This window comes from Trachurus japonicus, chromosome 19 (assembly GCF_045865225.1).
Source record: "Trachurus japonicus isolate A0001 chromosome 19, Traja_1.0".
In the NCBI taxonomy this organism is placed as follows: Eukaryota; Metazoa; Chordata; class Actinopteri; order Carangiformes; family Carangidae; genus Trachurus; species Trachurus japonicus.
In genome coordinates this window covers 6631193-6651129 of record NC_140925.1, presented here as the reverse complement: position 1 = coordinate 6651129, position 19937 = coordinate 6631193, and the positions used below count along the sequence as shown (strand labels likewise).

General features: G+C 41.7%; 1 protein-coding gene across 2 annotated transcripts; it reads left to right on the top strand.

The window, feature by feature from the left end:
* The first annotated feature begins 928 nt into the window (after window positions 1–928).
* Window positions 929–19695, top strand: plekhm1 (pleckstrin homology and RUN domain containing M1). Of its 2 annotated transcripts, none has more exons than XM_085761158.1 (12): window positions 929–1169; window positions 2809–2902; window positions 4513–4757; window positions 6178–6846; window positions 9124–9631; window positions 11715–11865; window positions 13635–14642; window positions 15881–16026; window positions 16138–16331; window positions 17318–17381; window positions 17487–17644; window positions 18447–19695. In XM_085761158.1, the coding sequence occupies exons 2-12, from the start codon at window positions 2849–2851 to the stop codon at window positions 18556–18558; spliced, it is 3309 nt and encodes a 1102-aa protein (XP_085617284.1). In that variant the 5' UTR covers window positions 929–1169; window positions 2809–2848; the 3' UTR covers window positions 18559–19695. The 2 variants fall into 2 exon arrangements, with proteins under 2 accessions (XP_085617284.1, XP_085617286.1); XM_085761160.1 differs by having other exon boundaries at window positions 1032–1164.
* Window positions 19696–19937: the final 242 nt, after the last annotated feature.

Below are 19937 nucleotides of genomic sequence, written 5' to 3'. Positions count from 1 at the left end.
GATTTCTAAAATTAGCAGCGATGTACAGGAGTTTCTGCATCGTTTTAAGGTGAAGTGTGTGTAATTAAACCCTGTTTTAGTCGTGTTCGGGGACCGGGGCTGTTGCAGAGCAGAGAGAGGGGACAGAACATCACGTCCTCACATGTCTGCAAAAGCAACAACATCAGCACGCCTGAAAACTCCGCTGCCTTTAGGTGCAGCTCGTAAAAAACAGTCTTACCGATGGTGAAGGAAGTTTATTTCTGAAAGCAACTCTCAGTATCGTAGGCTACTGTTAAAGGTTTAGGTATTAACATGTTGGCATTAGGGGAAATATAGGGAAATCAGCTTGGCCCATCCAGGATTTTCCTGGCTTTTCAGACATCCTACATGAATGGCTTTAAAAAGAAAAAAAAAAGTATTTCAATTGGGTAATTAATACTTTCAATATTTTGCTACTTTGCTGTGTTTTCTAATGTCAATCATCAGATTTTGTTGTTTGAAAAGCTAAAAGTGATTGAGGTGTTAAAATCAGCTTAATCTCATTGAATTGAACAGTGTTGAATACATTTTTTTTTAAACAATAAACTTTATTTGTTCTGAATTAATGAGAAATCACAGAAAAACATCAATGGGAAGAGAACATATTAAACACAGATGTATAATGCACAGATACAATATAGAAAATGAAATGAAAATAAATGGTGCAAATAAGACATAAAGAAAAAAATCTGTATAATAGGGGTACATGAAAACATTGAATTTGGAGCACACACTTGACGTTTTCACAGCTTTTGCGTTGCAAGTGTAATGTAATGTAGGATTCAATCTGCTTTTTAAAGGTAAAAAAAGACGGTAAAAGCTCGAAAGACAGATTTACGTTATATCCGTTGGTACGTGAACGCACCGCGCATAGGCTAATCAAGTTCCCATGATGCATTTGTGCTCACTCTGCTCAGCTGTACGTTCACACACAGACATATATACAACATACACACACTCCAGCTCCTCCGAAGCGGAACAAATGTTCGTTCACGTTTGATTTTTGTTCATTTTTCGACGTTTTATCGGAAACGATGGAGAGCGACTGTACGGACCACTGAGACACCGACTGGTCTCACTGTCGCTGCCCGGCGGAGACGCTGCTGTCTTCGGACGCTGAGTGCCAAAACTCCGCCGAGCTGTGTCGGGTAAGGACGGAGCTAACAGGCTAACTTAACACAACATGATGATGTTATTATCAGGTTAACACGCTACTAACTAAATAACTAACACCACATTCAGGTTGATAACAGCTGCACAGGTCGTAGTTAAGTTTACAACGTGTGTCTTTTCGTTTTATTTTAGTTTATTTCAGTCAAGATGTGTCGGTCTCCTCGGTAACGTTAGTTGCCTTCACGCCCAGCTAACGTTAACGGTTAACAGTGTCTGCTTCACTTGCTGCCAGGTAATGTAGGAGATTAGAAAGGACTTGACTTGTTGTATTAGATAATTAAGCCGAGAACGGGTTCAATATATAAACAAACTGTCCTTTACAAGTTATACTTAACCCACTTTACCTCCCTGTTAAGTCTATTTTTGACAGTAGCTTGGCACTGAAAGCTGCAGACAACCTTGTTTAGTGACCTCTAACTTCCTCTGTCATCGATCACTCTGAATGCCAATATAGCCGAAAACAAGTCAATAATATATATGTTTCTATCCTGTATGTGTTTTACTCTCATGGTATTTTCTATCTATCTATCTATCTATCTATCTATCTATCTATCTATACATCTATCTATACATCTATCTATACATCTATACCTTTTTACCAATGTAGTATTTTCTCAATGCAGGTCTTAAATAGCTGCAGGTAAACCCGACTGTATAGTCTCTGCATTCATACACAATACTTTACCTGTGGGGATAAATAGAGTATATATTAATCTATCAACAACGATAACAAAAAAGAAAAATATGACAATGAGAAAAACTGTATTGTTACTTCTGCTGCAGTAAAGCACAATGCAGGTGACCACAGAAAGCAGGAAGAGATTGAATGGGAGTTAGTTGTGCTGTACTGTGGCAAAGAGGAAAACTTAGGCTAATATATAATAATACATCTCATATATTATCTTATTGTGCTGTAAATAACAAAAATAAATAGATAAATAAATCACAGTGTGAGATAATGAGCTGTGTCTTTTGTCACACTGCTCGCTGGAGGCAGTTTACTATGTGAAGCTGCTGAGTTTGTTTGCTTAGTGAAATGAGAGCAAAGAAAACAAAAGATTTCACTCTTTTCATGTGTTTCAGTCATTTTACTGTGGACAGAGGTTAAATATCTGACTGTGATTGTGTCACAGTGTGAGTGTCACGCTGTTTGCATCCTGATTTATTCTCTGTCTCTCTTTGTTTTTGTTTGTTTTTTGTTTTGATTGGGGAAGTTAGCTGTTAAGCCTGTGTAGCTACTTCCCTGCAGACACCCACTGTATAATCAGCTGCTCACATGACTCACTTAGAAGTGGTTACACACTGAAACCATGAAATTGCAGATATGCCATAGAGAAGAATACAGTCTTGTGATGGAGCGAATGTAACTATAGATGGAAAATATGCTGCTACCGTGAAGAAGAAGAAGAAGAAGAAGAAGTAGCAGAGGAAGAAGAAACTGTTTCCACCATCACATGTCTTGTTGCTCCACCCAGACACACTCACACATACAACCTCGTCTTACTTGTTTGGCCCATTACAAGTGTCAAATGTCATTTGAACAGGGAAACAGAGCTCAGTACAGAACAGACGAGTGCTTCAATTGCAGATGACATTGTTTTTATGCTCCTCCAGTCGGCGTGCCATGTGGGAGTGAAGCTGCCGGGACGGTGCCATGTTAGCCACACAGATGCCGGACGCGCCACCTGAGGCTAAAGATGTCAAACAGGTAAAACTACAACTGTAAAACTACCACCTCCTCTTGTTGTTGTCGCGCTGTAGTTTCCTCTTCTCTCTCTGGTTTGTTTCTCTTTTCACGGCCGTTTATCCTCAGCTTCTGTGTTCATTCATTTCTCAATGTTTCCTCGTGCCAAACATTAGAAAACACCATAGACAAACGGAATATACAAACAATCAGGCAAACAAAACAAAAAAACAATCCAGCAAAGCTTATGATGTCCTGGGGATGGGCTCTGAAATTTGGATAATGGATCTTTGCCTAACATGGTTCAATCTGTGCCACTGAAGCAGTGTAATAATAATGTATGTTGTACTGTCTCAGCTGTGCAGAGCAGGGTTCAACATTACAACACTTTGAGTGTTGTAATTGCTTGAGTGTCTTATTGCAGTGTATTTAGAGCAGACTGTCTGGTGCTTTTAAAGAGACAAGATCAGATCTTCCTCTATTGTCCATTTATTTAATTGAATTTATTGCAGACAGAGTGGGTTTCATCTTCTGATTTGTAGATTATATCTTATATATTTTTAAAAATAATGTTATTATACAGGTGGATCTCAATACATTAGAATATAATGGAAAAGTCAATTTCCAGTAGTTCAAGTGTGCATATAGATGGACATATACTTTTCAGAAGGCCATTTCCATACTAAAAATGCTTTTTTAAATTTGTCTTTTGCAATACTAAATTTTTTTAAAGATAATTTTAGGTCTTCATTAAATGTAAGCCTAATCATTACAATTAAAATAAATAAAAGGCATGAAATGTTTCATTCTGTGTGTAATGGATCTATAATATATTAGTTTCACTTTTTGAATTGAATTACTGACATAAATAAACTTTTACATGATATTCTAATCTATTGAGATCCACCTGTATTCTCGTATTAGATCAATAGATGGATACTTTATTGTCCTTCTCAGGTGAAATGTGACTTGGGTGGCACAGTTTTACAAAGCTTTAAAAAGAAATACTCTGTGTTTCAGGTGTGAATGATGCTGCCCATAAACACCAGTTCAAAGTTTTATTATGTAACATGTCATCAAGGTGCACTGTGCAGTCAGCAAAGCAATGAAATGAGAAGTTAGAGGGGAAATTCAATATTATTAAAAAATACAACTTGATTGAAAATCGTTCCAAACCTCTGAACAGCTTCTATAAGAGAGATTGAGCGCAGACCTTGTTCAGGTAATAGTTTTAGCAGTTTTAATACAGTGTATTAACAGTGCAGCTTTGCAGACAGTGCACATTGTTCTGCTGGGTTGATGAGGTGAGGGTTTGTCCCCGTAGAAGTTTTACAGCTGCTTAGTCAAGCACAGTAAAATACGGGTGCTTCAATGTCTAGTGAGGAGAACTTAAGGGCTCTTATTCTGCAGGCTGTTGCATAACGTGCTGCTTGTTTTATGATTTAGGCGTCATCATGTGACAGCGGGCTTCGTTCAGGGCCGCTGACCTCGCTCTGTCTGTATTTTATAGTTCTCATTAAAACGTGGGACCCAGATTCAGTTTGACCCGTCTCCAGTGAAAGAACGAGGAAGTTGATCAACATTTCCTGTTCCCTCACAACTGTCGCCGTGTCTGTGTGTGTTGTTGCATGCAGATCAAAGAGAGGCTGGCGCAGTCGCTCAAGGCGCTGCAGAAACGCTACGTGACGTCCGACGCCGTGGTGACCAGCGAGGACGGCGACGCCAACCTGCTCTGCTGTGCCCTGGAGGCCATCTTCATCCACGGCATCAAGAGCAAGTACATCCGCTCCGAGGCCGGGGGCCGGGGCAGGAAGGGCGACCTCCGGGGGCCCCTCCCTCAGCCGTTCTTCTGGAGCCTCCTCAAGACCGTCACCCACCGGTAGGACACCGATTTAGGGAGCGGCCGATGTGGTTTTTTCAGGGCTGATACTTTTGATTGATTGATTATTCTTTATTTCGAAACATATTAAAAAAAGAGAGAGGGGAAAAAAAGTAATAAGTAATGCATTATAGTGTCCCAAAGAACAAGTCCGATATTCAAATCGGTAAACGAAGAACGCTCGAAAAGGAGCAGGAAGCCGAGCTTATCAGTTCCCACCCCTTAATAACTACTTCATCATTCCATAATAAAGTAAAACAAAATTGTTCCTAGTGATAATTAGTAATCAGAGGTGAGTAGTAATGCACTACATGTACTCAAGTAACTTTTCAGATAAACTGTACTTGTAAGAGTAGTTTTATTGCAGCAAACTTTTTACTTTTACTTGAGTATATTTGTGAAGAAGATGACGTTGAGCTACAGTTTGCTCGCTTCTCGTGACTTATTTTTATTGATCTGTTATCCACACAGTTTATGGACAGTTCATGGACCTCTGTATGCAAGTATGCAAGTAGTTGTTAGGTGTTATTCTTTGGCAACATCTGAATTTGTTCATTGCTTTTAAATTTTTTTGTATATTTGATTACATTCACGCCCTGATCATTAAACAAATAAATCAGAGGATACTCAGCAGTTACTCAGTACTTGAGTAGTTTCTTACTCTTACGCAAGTAAATATTTGGATGGGGACTTTTTAATATTATTCTAAAGTAACAATACTCTTACTTGAGTACAAGTTTTGGCTACTCTACCCACCTCCGTTAGTAATCTGATATTTAGAACGATATTCATTCGCAGTAAGTAAGTGTCAGAGTTTAGAATAACACAGCTGGGGTTAGACCGAATACAGTAAACAGTTTCTTTTTTGTACACCGTGAAAATCTGTGATAAAAATACTTTGAATTTCCAACACAGCCGATACCAATTATCGAAAAAAATGCAGAATATCGGCCGATATTATCTGCCATGTCGATAACCGGTCTATCCATATTCCCTACACCTATTCACCAATTTGAACCTCTAACATGATCAGTTTTTGGTATCAGTTTCCAAGTTGATTTGAAGTGTCATCGCCCCGTCTGTTTAAAGCAGAAGTAAGCGATCCGGTCATTTTGGCTAACTTCCTGTCAGCCGATGGAGTTAGCAGTCCCCGTCCTCGTCCCTACGTCACCACATTCACACGCATCCCTTGGCTGCACACACAGAGAGGACCGCCCCTTTATGCCGTTCTCTCTCCTCATTGGATAAAGGTTGTAGGATACAAGGAAAGTTTTCTCCTCGGCTTACAGCAGAGCAGAGTGACTGACAGACCCGTGTTTCAGACCAAACACTCTATATAAGTGATTGCCATTCGGAAGATATAACTATTTAAGACTCATATTAACACAAAAATTCTGCTTGCTTCTGCTTTAATCTCCAGTGATGTCATCACCGAGCTGGAGAAGATCAGCTTCGTGGGCACGGACGTCGGCCGCTGTCGGGCGTGGCTGCGGCTCGCCCTCAACCACGGCCTGCTGGAGTGCTACCTGGCCTCGCTGTTCCGGGAGGACTCCAAGCTGCGGGGGCACTACCAGCCCTGCGCCCTGCTGCTGAACGCCGAGGAGCGGGAGGTTCTGCTCAGCTACCTGCAGGGCCTGGCCTCTCTGACCTTCAACCTGTCCTACAAGTCGGCCGTTCTCAACGAGTGGACCACCACCCCGCTGGCTCTCGCCGGGCTCTGCCCCTTCCTCCAGATGGAAGCTCTCGACCTGACGCTGAACGGCGGCGGCGGCGGCGACCATCCCGCCTCCAAGTCCTCGTGCAAGGACTCCTGGGACACCGTGTCTCAGTCGTCGGGCTCCTCCGACGCCCAGGACACGCGGGGCTGCCCCGTGTCGCTGGCGGGGAGGGGGTCGAACGCTTTGCAAGGGGGAAGGACCGCGCTGAACTCGTCTAACCTGAGCCTGGACACCACCGGCTCCTCTCAGCTCTCCTCCAGCCTGAGCTCCGACAGCCTGCTGCAGGGGCAGGACCCCCGCAGCCCCCCCGGAGAGCAGTGGTCCTCGTGTGACCTGGACTTCACCCACAGCGGCAAGAGGCCACAGAAAGAGTGAGTTCATCTGCTGGATGCTCAAATCTGTACGGTATTAGTTTTATGAGTGTTTTTTCTGACTGTGTTGGTCAGTCTTTTTGCTTCAACAGTCTCACTCTGCAGGAGTAACATCAATTAAGTGAGATGACAGACTGAGAACTTTATCTTATAATAACTATAATAATAATAATGATAATCTTTATTATGGAGCACTTTTTTTAAACAGAGTTCAGAGTTCATTTTATTGTCATTCATATTAAATTTGCATGTACTGGAACGAAATTACGAAAGACACAAGGCAGAAGACAGAAACATCACTAAAGTAAAAATTCAGAAAAAACACAGACCAATATGTCCAATAAATATATAAATTCGTTACAATGATAAATAAATATCTCAAAGAGATTTATTATGAAAAATCTGATACCTAATAATCATTATATTGCACATATGCCTACTTTTTAAAGTGCACTTTAAAAGCCATCAGCATTACAACAGCGTTACAAAGTGCTTTACAAGGCAGCAGAAGAACAAAAATCACAGAGAAAACATAGATAATTAAAAGGTAGATAAAAGAAAGCAGGTAAGAAAAGTCCGACCTAATCTCCTCCCATTACAAACGGTGCATTACACAGATGTGACAAAAGTTTTCTTTTAACGACATAATTCACAGTTCAGATCATACGGAGATCATAAAATTATCACAAAATAGCAATAATATTGTGTCGTCACTGAAGTATTTTAACAATTTTGTGTCGTAAGTCTCTAGATTTTTCAAATTGGCAACAAATCCCATGAAAAAACAAAACAAAACCAGAAATAAACACACACACACTGTAGTTTTATCTCAGGATAATCCCACACACTCCGCCCTGTTGCTGTAAATACTTACTACAGCACCGTACGTGTACTAATCTGCAGCCCAGAATAGTCTCCAACAAACACTGTTTACTCCTGTTGGATTAATCTTTTTCTAAAAACAACAGCAACCAACTGTTGACAAAAATAAATCAATGAATAAACTGGAGGGAGGTTGGTTTTACTTAGAATTTAAGGCCATAGTTGAAGAAATGTTCAGCCTCATCCTTCAGTATGTCGACTATTCAACTTGTCGTGTTTGTATGAGTTTAGTTTGAGGATTTTCTCTCTCAAATTGCTTCTTGAGGAACAAATTAAGTACCCTAACTTAAACAGAAATAATAATGAAACTGTATATATGTACACGTGTGTGTGTATGAGTCGTTTCTTAAGATGTGTATCTGCACAGAAAATGGGGAAGTGAAAGTACTGATAAGAACAGTGACAGATTATTCTGGTCTTTTCTTTTCCTTTGATTTGCTGACATGACCATTTTGTGCATTTCATTTCATCCCCGTCACTGATTTCTTCAAAATAAGATCAATGAAAGGAAAAGATAATAGATCTTTTTAATCTTAAAGGGATAGTTCACCCAAAATTCAAATTGCACTCATTATCTACCCTCATGTCAACTAAGGGCTGGGCTTCTCTGAGTTACAGGGGGTCTCGGCGTAGCAGTGCATGTCCATATAACGGTTGCAAATGGATACCACTTTTCTTCGTAACAAAAAGACACACCAAAAAACATCCAAATACCTCCATGCTGCTCGTATGTAATATTGTATGTATTAGTTTTAGTTTATTAGTTTAAGGGACAATGTGCAATTACATTAATCATTTAAAGAAAAAAATTAAAAGATGGTTGCACCAGATTTAGCTCCAAGATAATTTCCATCTGTAGTCCCTACATACAACATAAAAGTAATAAAATACACAGAATACAAGCTATTATACAAAGATGAGGCATAAACAGATACAGATTGACAATGGACAACATTTAGACAACAACATGTATGAGGTAGGTAAAGTGCAAAGTGCTTATAGCAGCGATGTTGACCGTCATACACTATGTGTGGTGGACAAAGTGCAAAAGTGCTCATAGCAGCATTATTATTCACAGTTTTGATAGTAATAAAAAAAGTGGTAATAAATAAAACATGAAAGTGGCAACAGTGGCAGATGTAATACCAACGATGGTAGTTCTCGGTTACAAAAAATAAAAAGTTACCAACTATGGTAATGTGACAGTATTGAAGCCCCGAAATGCAAAATTGTTCAGAAAAAAATTATTCTATATATATATCTTCTATATTCTATATTTCAAGCTTGTTTGTAGCGGAAGCTCCTCTTCCTGGTTCGTCCAAATTTGGACGGATAACTCTGAAACTATCCCTTTAAACTCATAATGCAATGTCTTGTGTTTTGTCTGTTTGCCAGTTCGCTGACTGAGTTCAGGGAGAGCGGCCACTGCAGTCAGGACTCGATGCGCGAGGACTCCTTCGTCTCCAGCTCGGGTCCGGATCAGTTCTCGGAGACGGCCGTGTTCAGCGGCTCCGACAGCGAGACCCAGGGTCCCGCTACGCCCTCGCAGGACTTCGCAGACCAGCCCACAGACTCTGCACTGTCCGACTCAGAACCACAACCACAACCACCACCACCACCACCATCCTCCTCCTCCTCCTCTTCTGTGCAGCAGGACGAGCGCCACGTTAACCACGCCCCCCCCGAAGCACGTCGCAGCCCGTCTGATGAGTGGCGCTCGAACTCTGACGTGCTCCCCGCAGCGAGCGACCCTGTGGAGTCTGTGGAGGTGGTGAACACAAAGAGGAGAGAGAAGGAAGTGGAGGAGAAGAAGGAGAAGAGCATCCCAGAGCCGCCGGTGCATCCAGCTCCACGCCGCTCCTCCAGCGTCCTGAGCAGGAACCTGTCCACCGACTCCACATGTGTGAGTAGATTCAATCCAATTCAATTCATTTTATTTAATACAGCACATTTTCAAAACATAAAAGTTTACCAAGGTGCTGCACAGTGATTTGCATACAAGACATAGAGCCCAAAATGGTAAGAAAACGTAATGAGGATAAAATAATAATAATTTAAAAAGAATAAAAAGGAATGAATACATTTAAAAATATGAATAAAAAAGGAAAAAATTCACACATGAATTGTTTAAAAATCCAGAGAGGGATGTCACCTCAGAGAAATGATCACAGTATTACAATTATCACGATTAATTTGCATTAATTAATTTCACAACACTATGAATTGTAAAATCAAATGCAGTCAAAATATAATTACATTACGAATTATATACACAAAATATTTTAAGTATCTATTCATATAGGACCAATGATTAATCCTCCAGGTGAAATATTCAAGTAATTTTTTGTCATCTAGCCTATACCAAATGTTTACGTTTATTTCAGTCGTTTTTGGTTTTTTTCTTACAAATAACACGCTAACATTTAAATTCCCACCAATTCAGTGTTACATTAGATACATTTACAGTGTGTATTTATATTTACTTTGGTGAACAAAGCCGGGTGGGTATCCTGGAGATCTGTCGTCGACTTAATATGTTTGTTTAGAGGGAATATGTCTTCCTTTGCCAAACTTTACCACTTCGTCTCTGTCCTGCAACTCGGATGGAACGAAAACAAAGTTACTTCTTCTTTGGAAAGTGACGTTATTTAGGAATCTATACAATTAATAAATTAATTGTGCTGTTTAATGTTGCGGTTAATTGTGAAAACAAGTAATCGTGACATCCCTAGATCCAGAGAACCACAGGCCGTATTTTTACCACTGAGGCTCCTGTCTTCACTGCACCTCAGCAGCTGCAAACGAAACTCAAAGCTCATGTTTTGAATGTCCCTGTTCACGATCTGGGATGTGAAAACAAAGAGGTTCCCACCGAGCGGCCGAATGAAACTGAAGAGAACTGAAACGAGTCGGTGATGTACTGATCTGCGTTTCCTTCACACGTCTCTCCACTTCCACTGTGGTCAGTTCTGTGGCTGTGGTCGTTTTTTTTTTTAAAGACAACAGTCAAGTTTGTAAAGTTTTCAGCTCTATACACAGTTGCAAGCTGCTCAGAGTGGATCGATGCTTTTTGTCTCTACTCTGTTTCTACTTCCACCTTTACTCACAAATCCATTTTGTGTCATATGAACATGAGTAATCCCACTTTAACAAAGCAGGAACGTTTCTTATAAATACAAACCTTCAGAGGCAAAATTAAAATACAGTCTAAACAAATGTAATCTGCATCTAAACTGTTCTGTACTAGAGTTGGTCCAACACCGGTTCTAGTATTTGAAATAGTCCCTGATATGATCTAGAATACTGGATCAGGTTTATTAATAGTTCATAGTTTCGCATCTGGAAAAAAATCCTGTTGTCGTTGAATTTTTGTCACTAAAACAGCTGACGATGTCTGCTGAATAGTGTAAAAGCAATTTGGCCAAATGTTACATTGGAAAGTCCCAACGGTTAATAGACAATTTCTGCAGCATGTATTTTATTTCAATGCGTGTCTCTAGTGTTATGACGTGTTTTTTATCCGTAAATTCGTTTATTTTTTAATGATTTACAGTCGAATTAGATAATGGACCTTCATGTTAGCAAAGCTATTGGCTTGGATCAGTATCAGAAAGGAAAATCTACAAACAGCAACAAAAACGCGACTGATTCTGGTCATTGACGACTAATAATTCCTCACAGTGATGATCTCACAGACGGTTAAATGCAGGACCGGCCTCGCCCATGTGTTGCTATCTGGGTTTTTTCCCTCTGAGGAGACATGACAAACTTGATGTCTGTTTCCTCCTGGAAGCTGCTGTGTCACCGTGGTGGAAAATCAACACATGCTTTTTGATGAGTCATGGAAAAAAATGTGCGTTTGAGTCGCAGCATCTGCCAAAAATATGTCACCAACTAGACGCTGAGTGGACCAACATGTTTGAAAACATTTTACTCCCATCTGTGCTCCAGCTAAAGCTTTGTCTTGTTGTCGTTTTCCTTTGCAGCATTCCCGCTGCTGGATCTCCGAGGACGACATCTACAAGCCACATCTGGAGGAGGTGTCGGACAACGACGAGACAACGCCTCCTTCTGTCGCCACGCCTGAGCCCAGTGTCTCCCCGTCCCCTCCCAGCGTCGTCCATCGCAGGCAGATCGGTATTTATAAACCATCTCCATGTGTGAAACGATTATTTTTTTATATGTCAGAAGGTTTTTACCGCCCGCCTCCATGAATCTGTTTGAGAGCTGAAATAAGTAGTTGATTGAAGGATTGACAGCTGCTCAAATGATCGATTCATTGTTTTTAGATGATGTCTGAAGTAAAAAAATAGTGATTTCAGCTTCTCAAATGAGAGAATTTCTCACTTTTCTCCATCACACGCTATTTTAATCTGGATATATTTGGGTTTTAGACTGTTACTCAAACTAAACAAGATATTTGAAGATGTCACATTCTACTCTTGGAGGCTGTGATCGGCATTTTTCTTACAGTTTGACTTTGAAAAATGTTAAGTCGCAGCCTCAGTCTGGATTCAGGTTGTTGAAAACAATGTTTTACTGAAATTCAGATTCAGATTTACTTAATTTATCCCCAGACGGAATTTCTTTTCTTTGTTTCAAACTCCTGAATAGTAAGAGAAATCAACACAAAGCGAGATATACATAGATAAATAAAATATTATTATTAAATAAAAATATAATAATTTCAATAATTTGAAGGCACTTTGTTTAATTTTCTCATCAACATCAGTGTAACTCAAGCAAAACAGACTTTTTTTTTTTTTTACTTTACGTTATATTCCTGATGTTTCTCTGTGCTGTAGTGCTTCTTGTGGTTAAACACTGTAAACACACCTCAGCAGCAAAGGTGTTGTAGTTACCAATGAATTAATCCAAAAGGTAAACAACATTGTTGACATGTGTGTCAGCTGAGTGCAGCAGGAAGTTCCTGCAGCTCTGGAAACCGAAGCTGCTGTTGCAGTTCAGGCCTCTCCCCACTGACACAGCGAGTGTTTTGCCCATCAGCTGCAAAGTGGGAAAACACACCTACTGTTGCATCACGTCTTGGGCTGTGGCCAGATCTCACAGGAACGTAAACGTAATACCACTACTGGTTCTTGCCAGACGTCACTTGGGAATGAGTCAGTCGGCTCATTACGAAGAGGAAACGAAGGGAAAGCAAACGTGCTGCTGCTGCAGAAGTTCACATTGAAAAAATCCTGCAAGTGACCAGAAACAGCAACAGTGAATAATTGTGAGGAAGTTCTCGGGCGACAGAGAATCGATTGTCGCACTGTCAGTGTGGGGGGTGGGATTATTCCAGGAACTACAACTGTACAGGGTCATTTACATCTGTAGCTATGATCACTGAAGATTAAAAGTAACTCCTAGTGAGACGACGCAATTTGAAAACAGCTGGTTACTCTTTTCCTCCTCGGCTGCAGCTCAGACGTTTTTCCAGCTTCCATTTCACAGACATTTGGAAATAAAAGTGAAAATACTCATTCCCTATGTTTCCTGTACAACAGCTGCGACACCTGGTGTCGTTATTGTTTTTTTGTGCGTGCGGGTCAGTTCAGAACTGCAAACTGTTCACACTGGAATCTGATATAGGCCACATTTTAGATGGTAATGTGAACAGACAAACAAAAAATCGGATCTGAGCAAAAAATCTGAATTGAGCATTAAGGCTTTCAGCGTGAATGCAGCCTAAGTGACACATAAAAGCTTGTGTGCAGTTATTTATCTGCTAATTTGAATCTCGAGTGTCGTGCAAAGAGAGAATGAATAACAACTGAGATAATCAATCGAGTTCCTCTTCACAGAATTAAAACATTATCTGTTTCCTGTTCACTGCTATCGCCACGTTTATCTTGTGACTTCAAAGTCAAATATATAATCGTCTTGGCTCTCGTCTCTTTCAGGGCTGTTCAACCCGTTCCGCGGCCTGCTGAAGCTCGGACACCTGGAGAGACGAGGCGCCATGGGGATGTGGCGCGACAACTACTGCGAGCTGTCGCCCTTCGAGTTCCGGCTGTACGTCAACGCCGAGGAGCGCACGTGCAGCGAGAACTGCTCGCTGGTGCGCTGCGAAGAGGCGCGCGTCACCTCGCCCGAGGGCCGCTTCGAGCTCGCCTTCCCCGGCAAGCGGCTGTACCTGCGGGCGGCCAACCACGACGAGGCCGAGGACTGGGTGGACCGGATCCTCGAGGCCGTCAACAAATGCCGGCCGGCGTCTCGGAACGACGAGCTGTGGGAGGTGCTGACGCCGACCGTCGAGAACGGCGTGGATGAACGCTCCTTCTCTCCGTCCCCGGCGCCGTCCAGCCCGGAGAAAGGCTCATCGTCGTCGTCTTTAAACGCGGGGACGTGCGCGGCGCCAGAGGCTCCTCCTCCCGTTCCTAACCAGGTGTTCAACTGGACTCGAACCGGCGATCTGGAAACAGACGCCATCAAAGAAGCGGTTTTGTATTTCTCCACGGACGCCGAGGCTCGGACGTGGTCGCCTCTGATCTTCTCGCTCTCCTTGGAGGCGTTGAAAGGCTTCAGGACTCAGGGCGACAGGAAGCTCCTGCAGCTGACGCATCCCATCGAGGAGATCCGCGACGTGGTGCCCGACGTGTCGCTGGGCGGGCCGGCCTTTTTCAAACTGTTGACGGTGAAGGACACGCTGAGGCTGAGAGCGGAGAGCCCGCAGGAGGCTCAGGCCTGGAGGGTTTTGATCCGCGGCGCTCTGGACTCGTACCTGGAGAGCGGCGAGGACGCGGGCGCGGAGGAACCGGCGGCGGCGGCGGCGGTGCTGCACACGGGGACGACGGGGAACCTGTACAGACTGGTGCAGCACAGACTGAAGGAGAACGGAGCGCTGCTGGTTCATCTCTGCACCGTGGCCTCGGAGAAAGGCCTCGACGCCCAGAGCTTCAAGTGTGCAGGTAAAAAAAAACAAAAAAAAAACTCTCATCGCTGTGTTTACATTTAGCAGCCAGATGTTTCTCTCAGGAGCTGGTGGTGGAAAGACCCAAAATGGAGCTAAAACAAATGTAAAGGGATAGTTACCATAATCCCTATAGTCATAGCAGTAGGTTCTTTACCTTTAATTGTCGGTGCAAGCTTCTCAGAGCTACGCTACGGAGGCTCATGGGATTTCTTGGTTTCCCTCATCAAACTCATCAAATACACAATCCAACAACTCCAAAACGCTCTGGTGGACAAGTTGTGACCTGCACATTCACCACGCTATGAGATAATAACAGAACGTTACGAGACAGAGTTGTTTTAGAGGTAAATGCAGAGACTGCTTGCTGAAAAACTGCCCCCGATGGGAACGCGCATCAGCGGTTTTGCATGAATTTACCTCTAAAACAACGTTCCTGTACAAAAACTGATCTACAAGTACTTACTTTAAAAAAAAAATCTTTATTTACCTTTATATTTTTTCCTTTTTTTCTAACAGTGGAATGAAGGGTAATTCAGGAAGTGGGACAAGCAATCGATTTATTTATGATTTGTGGAAAAGGGGTGGGATTCAATAACCACGGCTTCTTCTCACTCCTGTTCGAATATGTATGATTATGCTTTCGTGTTTTTGTTTCCAAAATTTTGTTCTTCAGCTTGTTTGTTATTTACATATGAAGGAACAAATTTGTAAGTCCCGTGCACAGCAACTAGATGCCAGCTGGTGCAGGATAAATCACAGTCAAAAATTCAAAAGACTAGAACATAGGATAGACAAGATTTATTATCAAAAGTAAAGTAAAGTTCGCCCCTTCTGTTTTTACAACACAGTGAAAAAGCATGATTGATTTTTGATTGACTAAATAAAGACTGCAATCATGTAATACAACAACTATTAACACTACAAACATTTATGTCTTACATAGCAAATTGAGCAAATTAAGCCCTTCAGCATTTTTACAATATAGGAAAAAACAAACAAACATAACTAAACCGAAACTTAACCAGAAAGAAGTTGTATAGTTCCTCTTGAATATTGAATTTTTTGTTGCCCCAGATTCAACTTGATGTGTCAGAGTCGCCACATCTTGTTTCCACTGCCCTCAAGTGGCCAAAATGGATTTAACTCCACTCAGCAGCAGTGTGTGTGTGTGTGTGTTTATAAGTCAGAGGCTGAGGTCTGTCGTCTGTGTGTGTGTGTGTGTGTCGTACGCAGGTTGTCCTCAGCAGATCGGTCCGTCCCGGGGCAGAGCCCGGCTGTGCCACTTCTCTGGTCAGTACTACTGCGACTCCTGTCACCACGACGACACCTCCATCATCCCCTCACGCATGGTTCACAACTGGGACCTCACGCAACGAGAAGTGGGTGCCACACACACACACAAACACACACACAGAGATCACAAAATACTGTTGTCAGATAGGCTGTTAGACTTACAGTGTGTGTGTGTGTGTGTGTGTGTGTGTGTGTAGGTGTGTAAGAAGGCCGTGCGGCTGCTGGCTCAGGTGGAGCATGAGCCTCTTCTGAACGTGGAGCAGTTGAACCCTGAGTTGGTGCGACACGCCGAGCCGATGGCCGAGGCCGACGACCTGCGGCAGCGGCTGCGTCTCCTCGGCGACTACCTGCTCACCTGTCGCAGCGGCGCCTACAAGAAGCTCCAGGCCAGGTGTGTGTGTGTCTGTGTGTGTACATGTGTCTGTGCTGCTGTGTTTCCTACAGGTTGTCTATGTGTAAAGTCTTTGTGTATCTTCATAATTTCTTCTTTTTACAATGTCTTTATTTTATCAACATAACAAATGTGTAACTTCACTCTCTTCATAAACAGCTCATTCAAATTTGACATATTCAGTCAAACAGTTTGATGATACCACTTAACACACATACGCTGTTAGACTACAGCTTAAAGGGATAGTTCAACATTTTGGCAAATTAGCCCATTGCCATAATCCCTATAGTCATAGCAGTAGGTTTGTTGCCTTTAATTGTTGGTGCAAGCTGTTTTTAGAACGGCGGAGCAGAGCCGTGAGCTGCTCAGAGTTACGCTACGGAGGCTAATGGGATTTCTTGATTTCCCTCATCAAACTCATCAAATACACAATCCAACAACTCCAAAACGCTCTGGTGGACAAGTTGTGACCTGCACATTCACCACACTATGAGATAATAACAGAACGTTACCAGACAGAGTTGTTTTAGAGGTAAATTCATGCAAAACCGCTGATGCGCGTTCCAGTCTGGGGCAGTTTTTCATCAAGCAGTCTCTGCATTTACCTCTAAAACAACTCTTGTCTGGTAACGTTCTGTTATTATCTCATAGCGTGGTGAATGTGCAGGTCACAACTTGTCCACCAGAGCGTTTTGGAGTTGTTAGATTGTGTATTTGATGAGTTTGATGAGGGAAACCAAGAGAACCAATGATTTTTAACTGGTGAATCAGTCTGTGGATTATTTTACACCTGGACATTTTAAGAAAATATTTATATAATTGAGAATTAATTCACCTGTGATATGATTAAAGGTCATATTGTTCCTACAGTTTACTCATCACACTTTGTAATTCTACCCCTTGAACTCAGCAGAAACAGAAACTGCAGAAACTCTTTAATATTTTGCTTTATGTAACTAAAATATGTTTGTGTTTGTCCGGTGCAGAGTGGGGCAGCGGACGTACCTGTTTGAGTCCAGCCACCTGTACAGTGTCGCAGACCTACGACAGGTATCCTCTCCATCCACCGGTTTCATCGTGTCGTTATTTCACCATCATCATCTCCCTCTTTGAAACGTCCTAATAACTCAACTGTGTGTGTTGTTGTTCCTCCAGATCGCCGAGGGTCAGTATTCACCGTACCTGACGACGCTGACGCAGTTCGCCTCCAACCACGTGTTCCACTGTGACCTGTGCACGCAGCGCGGCTTCATCTGTCAGATCTGCCACGCCGACGACACCATCTTCCCCTTCCAGTTCGACAGCACCACCAGGTAAAAGTCCTCACTCACTCACTCCTGCTTCACCTGTTCACCGTTGTTTTATCTCACACACAAGATCCAGCTGTTTACTACACTTCTTTCCCTCAGAGATGAAAACGCTTTCATTTCCTTTCCAGTATTAAGTCAAGTTTATCTCATGTTGACTGAGACTCGGCTTCAGTTTAACTTTACTGTCGTGCTTCACATAAAAAAAACATTATTGGCCTGTTTGTTTAAGAGTTACACAACAAACGAATTCATGTTTCAGCTGTGAAACAATATAAGAAACAGTAAGTAGATAAAATACCATACACATTCCCATATCTATTTGATTTGAAGTCTCATATTTAAATGGAAACTACATATTGAAGAATATTTATGATGCTTCATCTTTTTTGTTGATTTTGTCTATATTTCATCCTGAGATGAAGCAGACACCAACTTTTGGACAGATTTACAGTGGATCTGTTAAAGATAATGAGATTTTTAATACGTGATTCTCTCATTTTGACCTTTGACGCTACCCGTAGTTTGAATCGGCTGCAGTCTCAATTTCCACTTGGATGGCAGCGTCGTGTTATTTATGCTAAATACAGTGAGGCTTTTGTGGGTTTCTGGACAATACTTACTTGTTTTTGGTTGATATATAATATTAGTATAGTTACATTTGCATTAAGCAGCATAATTGTCCATTTATAAACACTTGAACAAATAAAAAACGATTGTGATTCATTATCACAATCGACTTCTCTAGATATGTTGACGATGTTGTATCAATTACTGACTTAATTTGTCTTGTGTGTCTCCGTCTCAGGTGTAAAGATTGTAAAGCCGTGTTTCACCGGGCCTGTAAATCTCCAGAGGACTCGTGTCCTCGCTGCCTCCGCATGAAGAAATACCTGGAGCGGGACCTGAAGGACGACTGAGCGGCTGCAGGCAGCAGGACGCCGGCGTCTGACGGAGAAGAAGGAAAAGGGGAAGGAGGAGGAAAACTTTAAACAAAAAACAAAAAACAAAATCTAGCTTTTACATGAAGTAACCTCAAGTGCAATTATGAGCGCGATTATGAATTAACCACCTGACTGACCCAGCTGACCTTAGAGCCGGGGAGGAAGCAGCAGCTCCACTCCTGCACTAGTTCAGAGTTTACGTCGTGATGCTGAAGCGCCGCAGCCAAATGTTACCGACTTCAATACCTCTCTGAACTCTCACTCAGCCACGGCATCGATGACCAGGAGGAGGAGGAGGAAGAGGAGGAAGAGGGGGAGGACAGGATGCCGGTGACGGCCGCCGCCCAGAGTCGACTTGTGAACATTTTCACATTGTGGGTTTTATTGTTTTCTTTTTCTTTCTTTTTTTTTTTTTTTACTTTGTTTTACTTTGTTTGTCTTTATTGTGAGGACAAAAACTTCCTGAAGCATCATGTTTACCGGAATTTGTGTTGGATGCACAGAGAAAAAGTTGCGTATTTAAACAGAACAGAACAGCGGAGGCTGCGAACGTCGCACGCTGATGAACACAGCACTTGAAATGTTCTAACTCACATTTTTAATTGTGCCTTTGTTATAATTTAAGCTTTACACTAGTTTCCTCTTGTGTGTGTCACGAAGACGGGGCCAAAAAGCTTCACACAGGCTGTTTCTTTGTTTCTTTTTTATTTAAATCGCCATAATCAGTAGGTTGGAAATTACACAGATACAGATTTGTAGAAATCAGTCGCCATTAAGACTTTGTTGAATGTTTCTCTTTGTATATTAACTCAGTTTAAACTTACAATCAGGCGTCGGTCGGTGTGTTTGATTTAAGATCTAAAGGGGAGACTTGTAAAATAATAGTCAAAGATTTGAGAAACTTCATAAAGTAAATAAATTATAAACATGCTTATTAAGGTGTTTGGGTGGCGGACGCATTTCACAGTGATTCTGAAGTGAAAACATAAAATATTTTTGCACATTTGCACTAAAGCTTTGACTGTTAAATGGATATTTCAACCACAGTTTAGCTGAAATATCCACTAGCACATTTAAATTACCCCGAAACAAAGCAACAAACGAGACGATGGGAGATTCATTTTTGCATCAAAAGGAATAAAAAGTATAGTGTAGATAACTAAAAGTTTACTTATCAAATTAATTTTGATATATGCAGAACATATCACATGCAAGAATACTTCAGTACTGTTATTCCTGGTTTGTTTGTCTGTTTGTTCATTTATTCTTGATTTGAACTGTCACCATCTCATTCAATATGTATGTTGTATAAATGACTATTATACAATAAAATCAATGTCAGTGTCACATTGTGT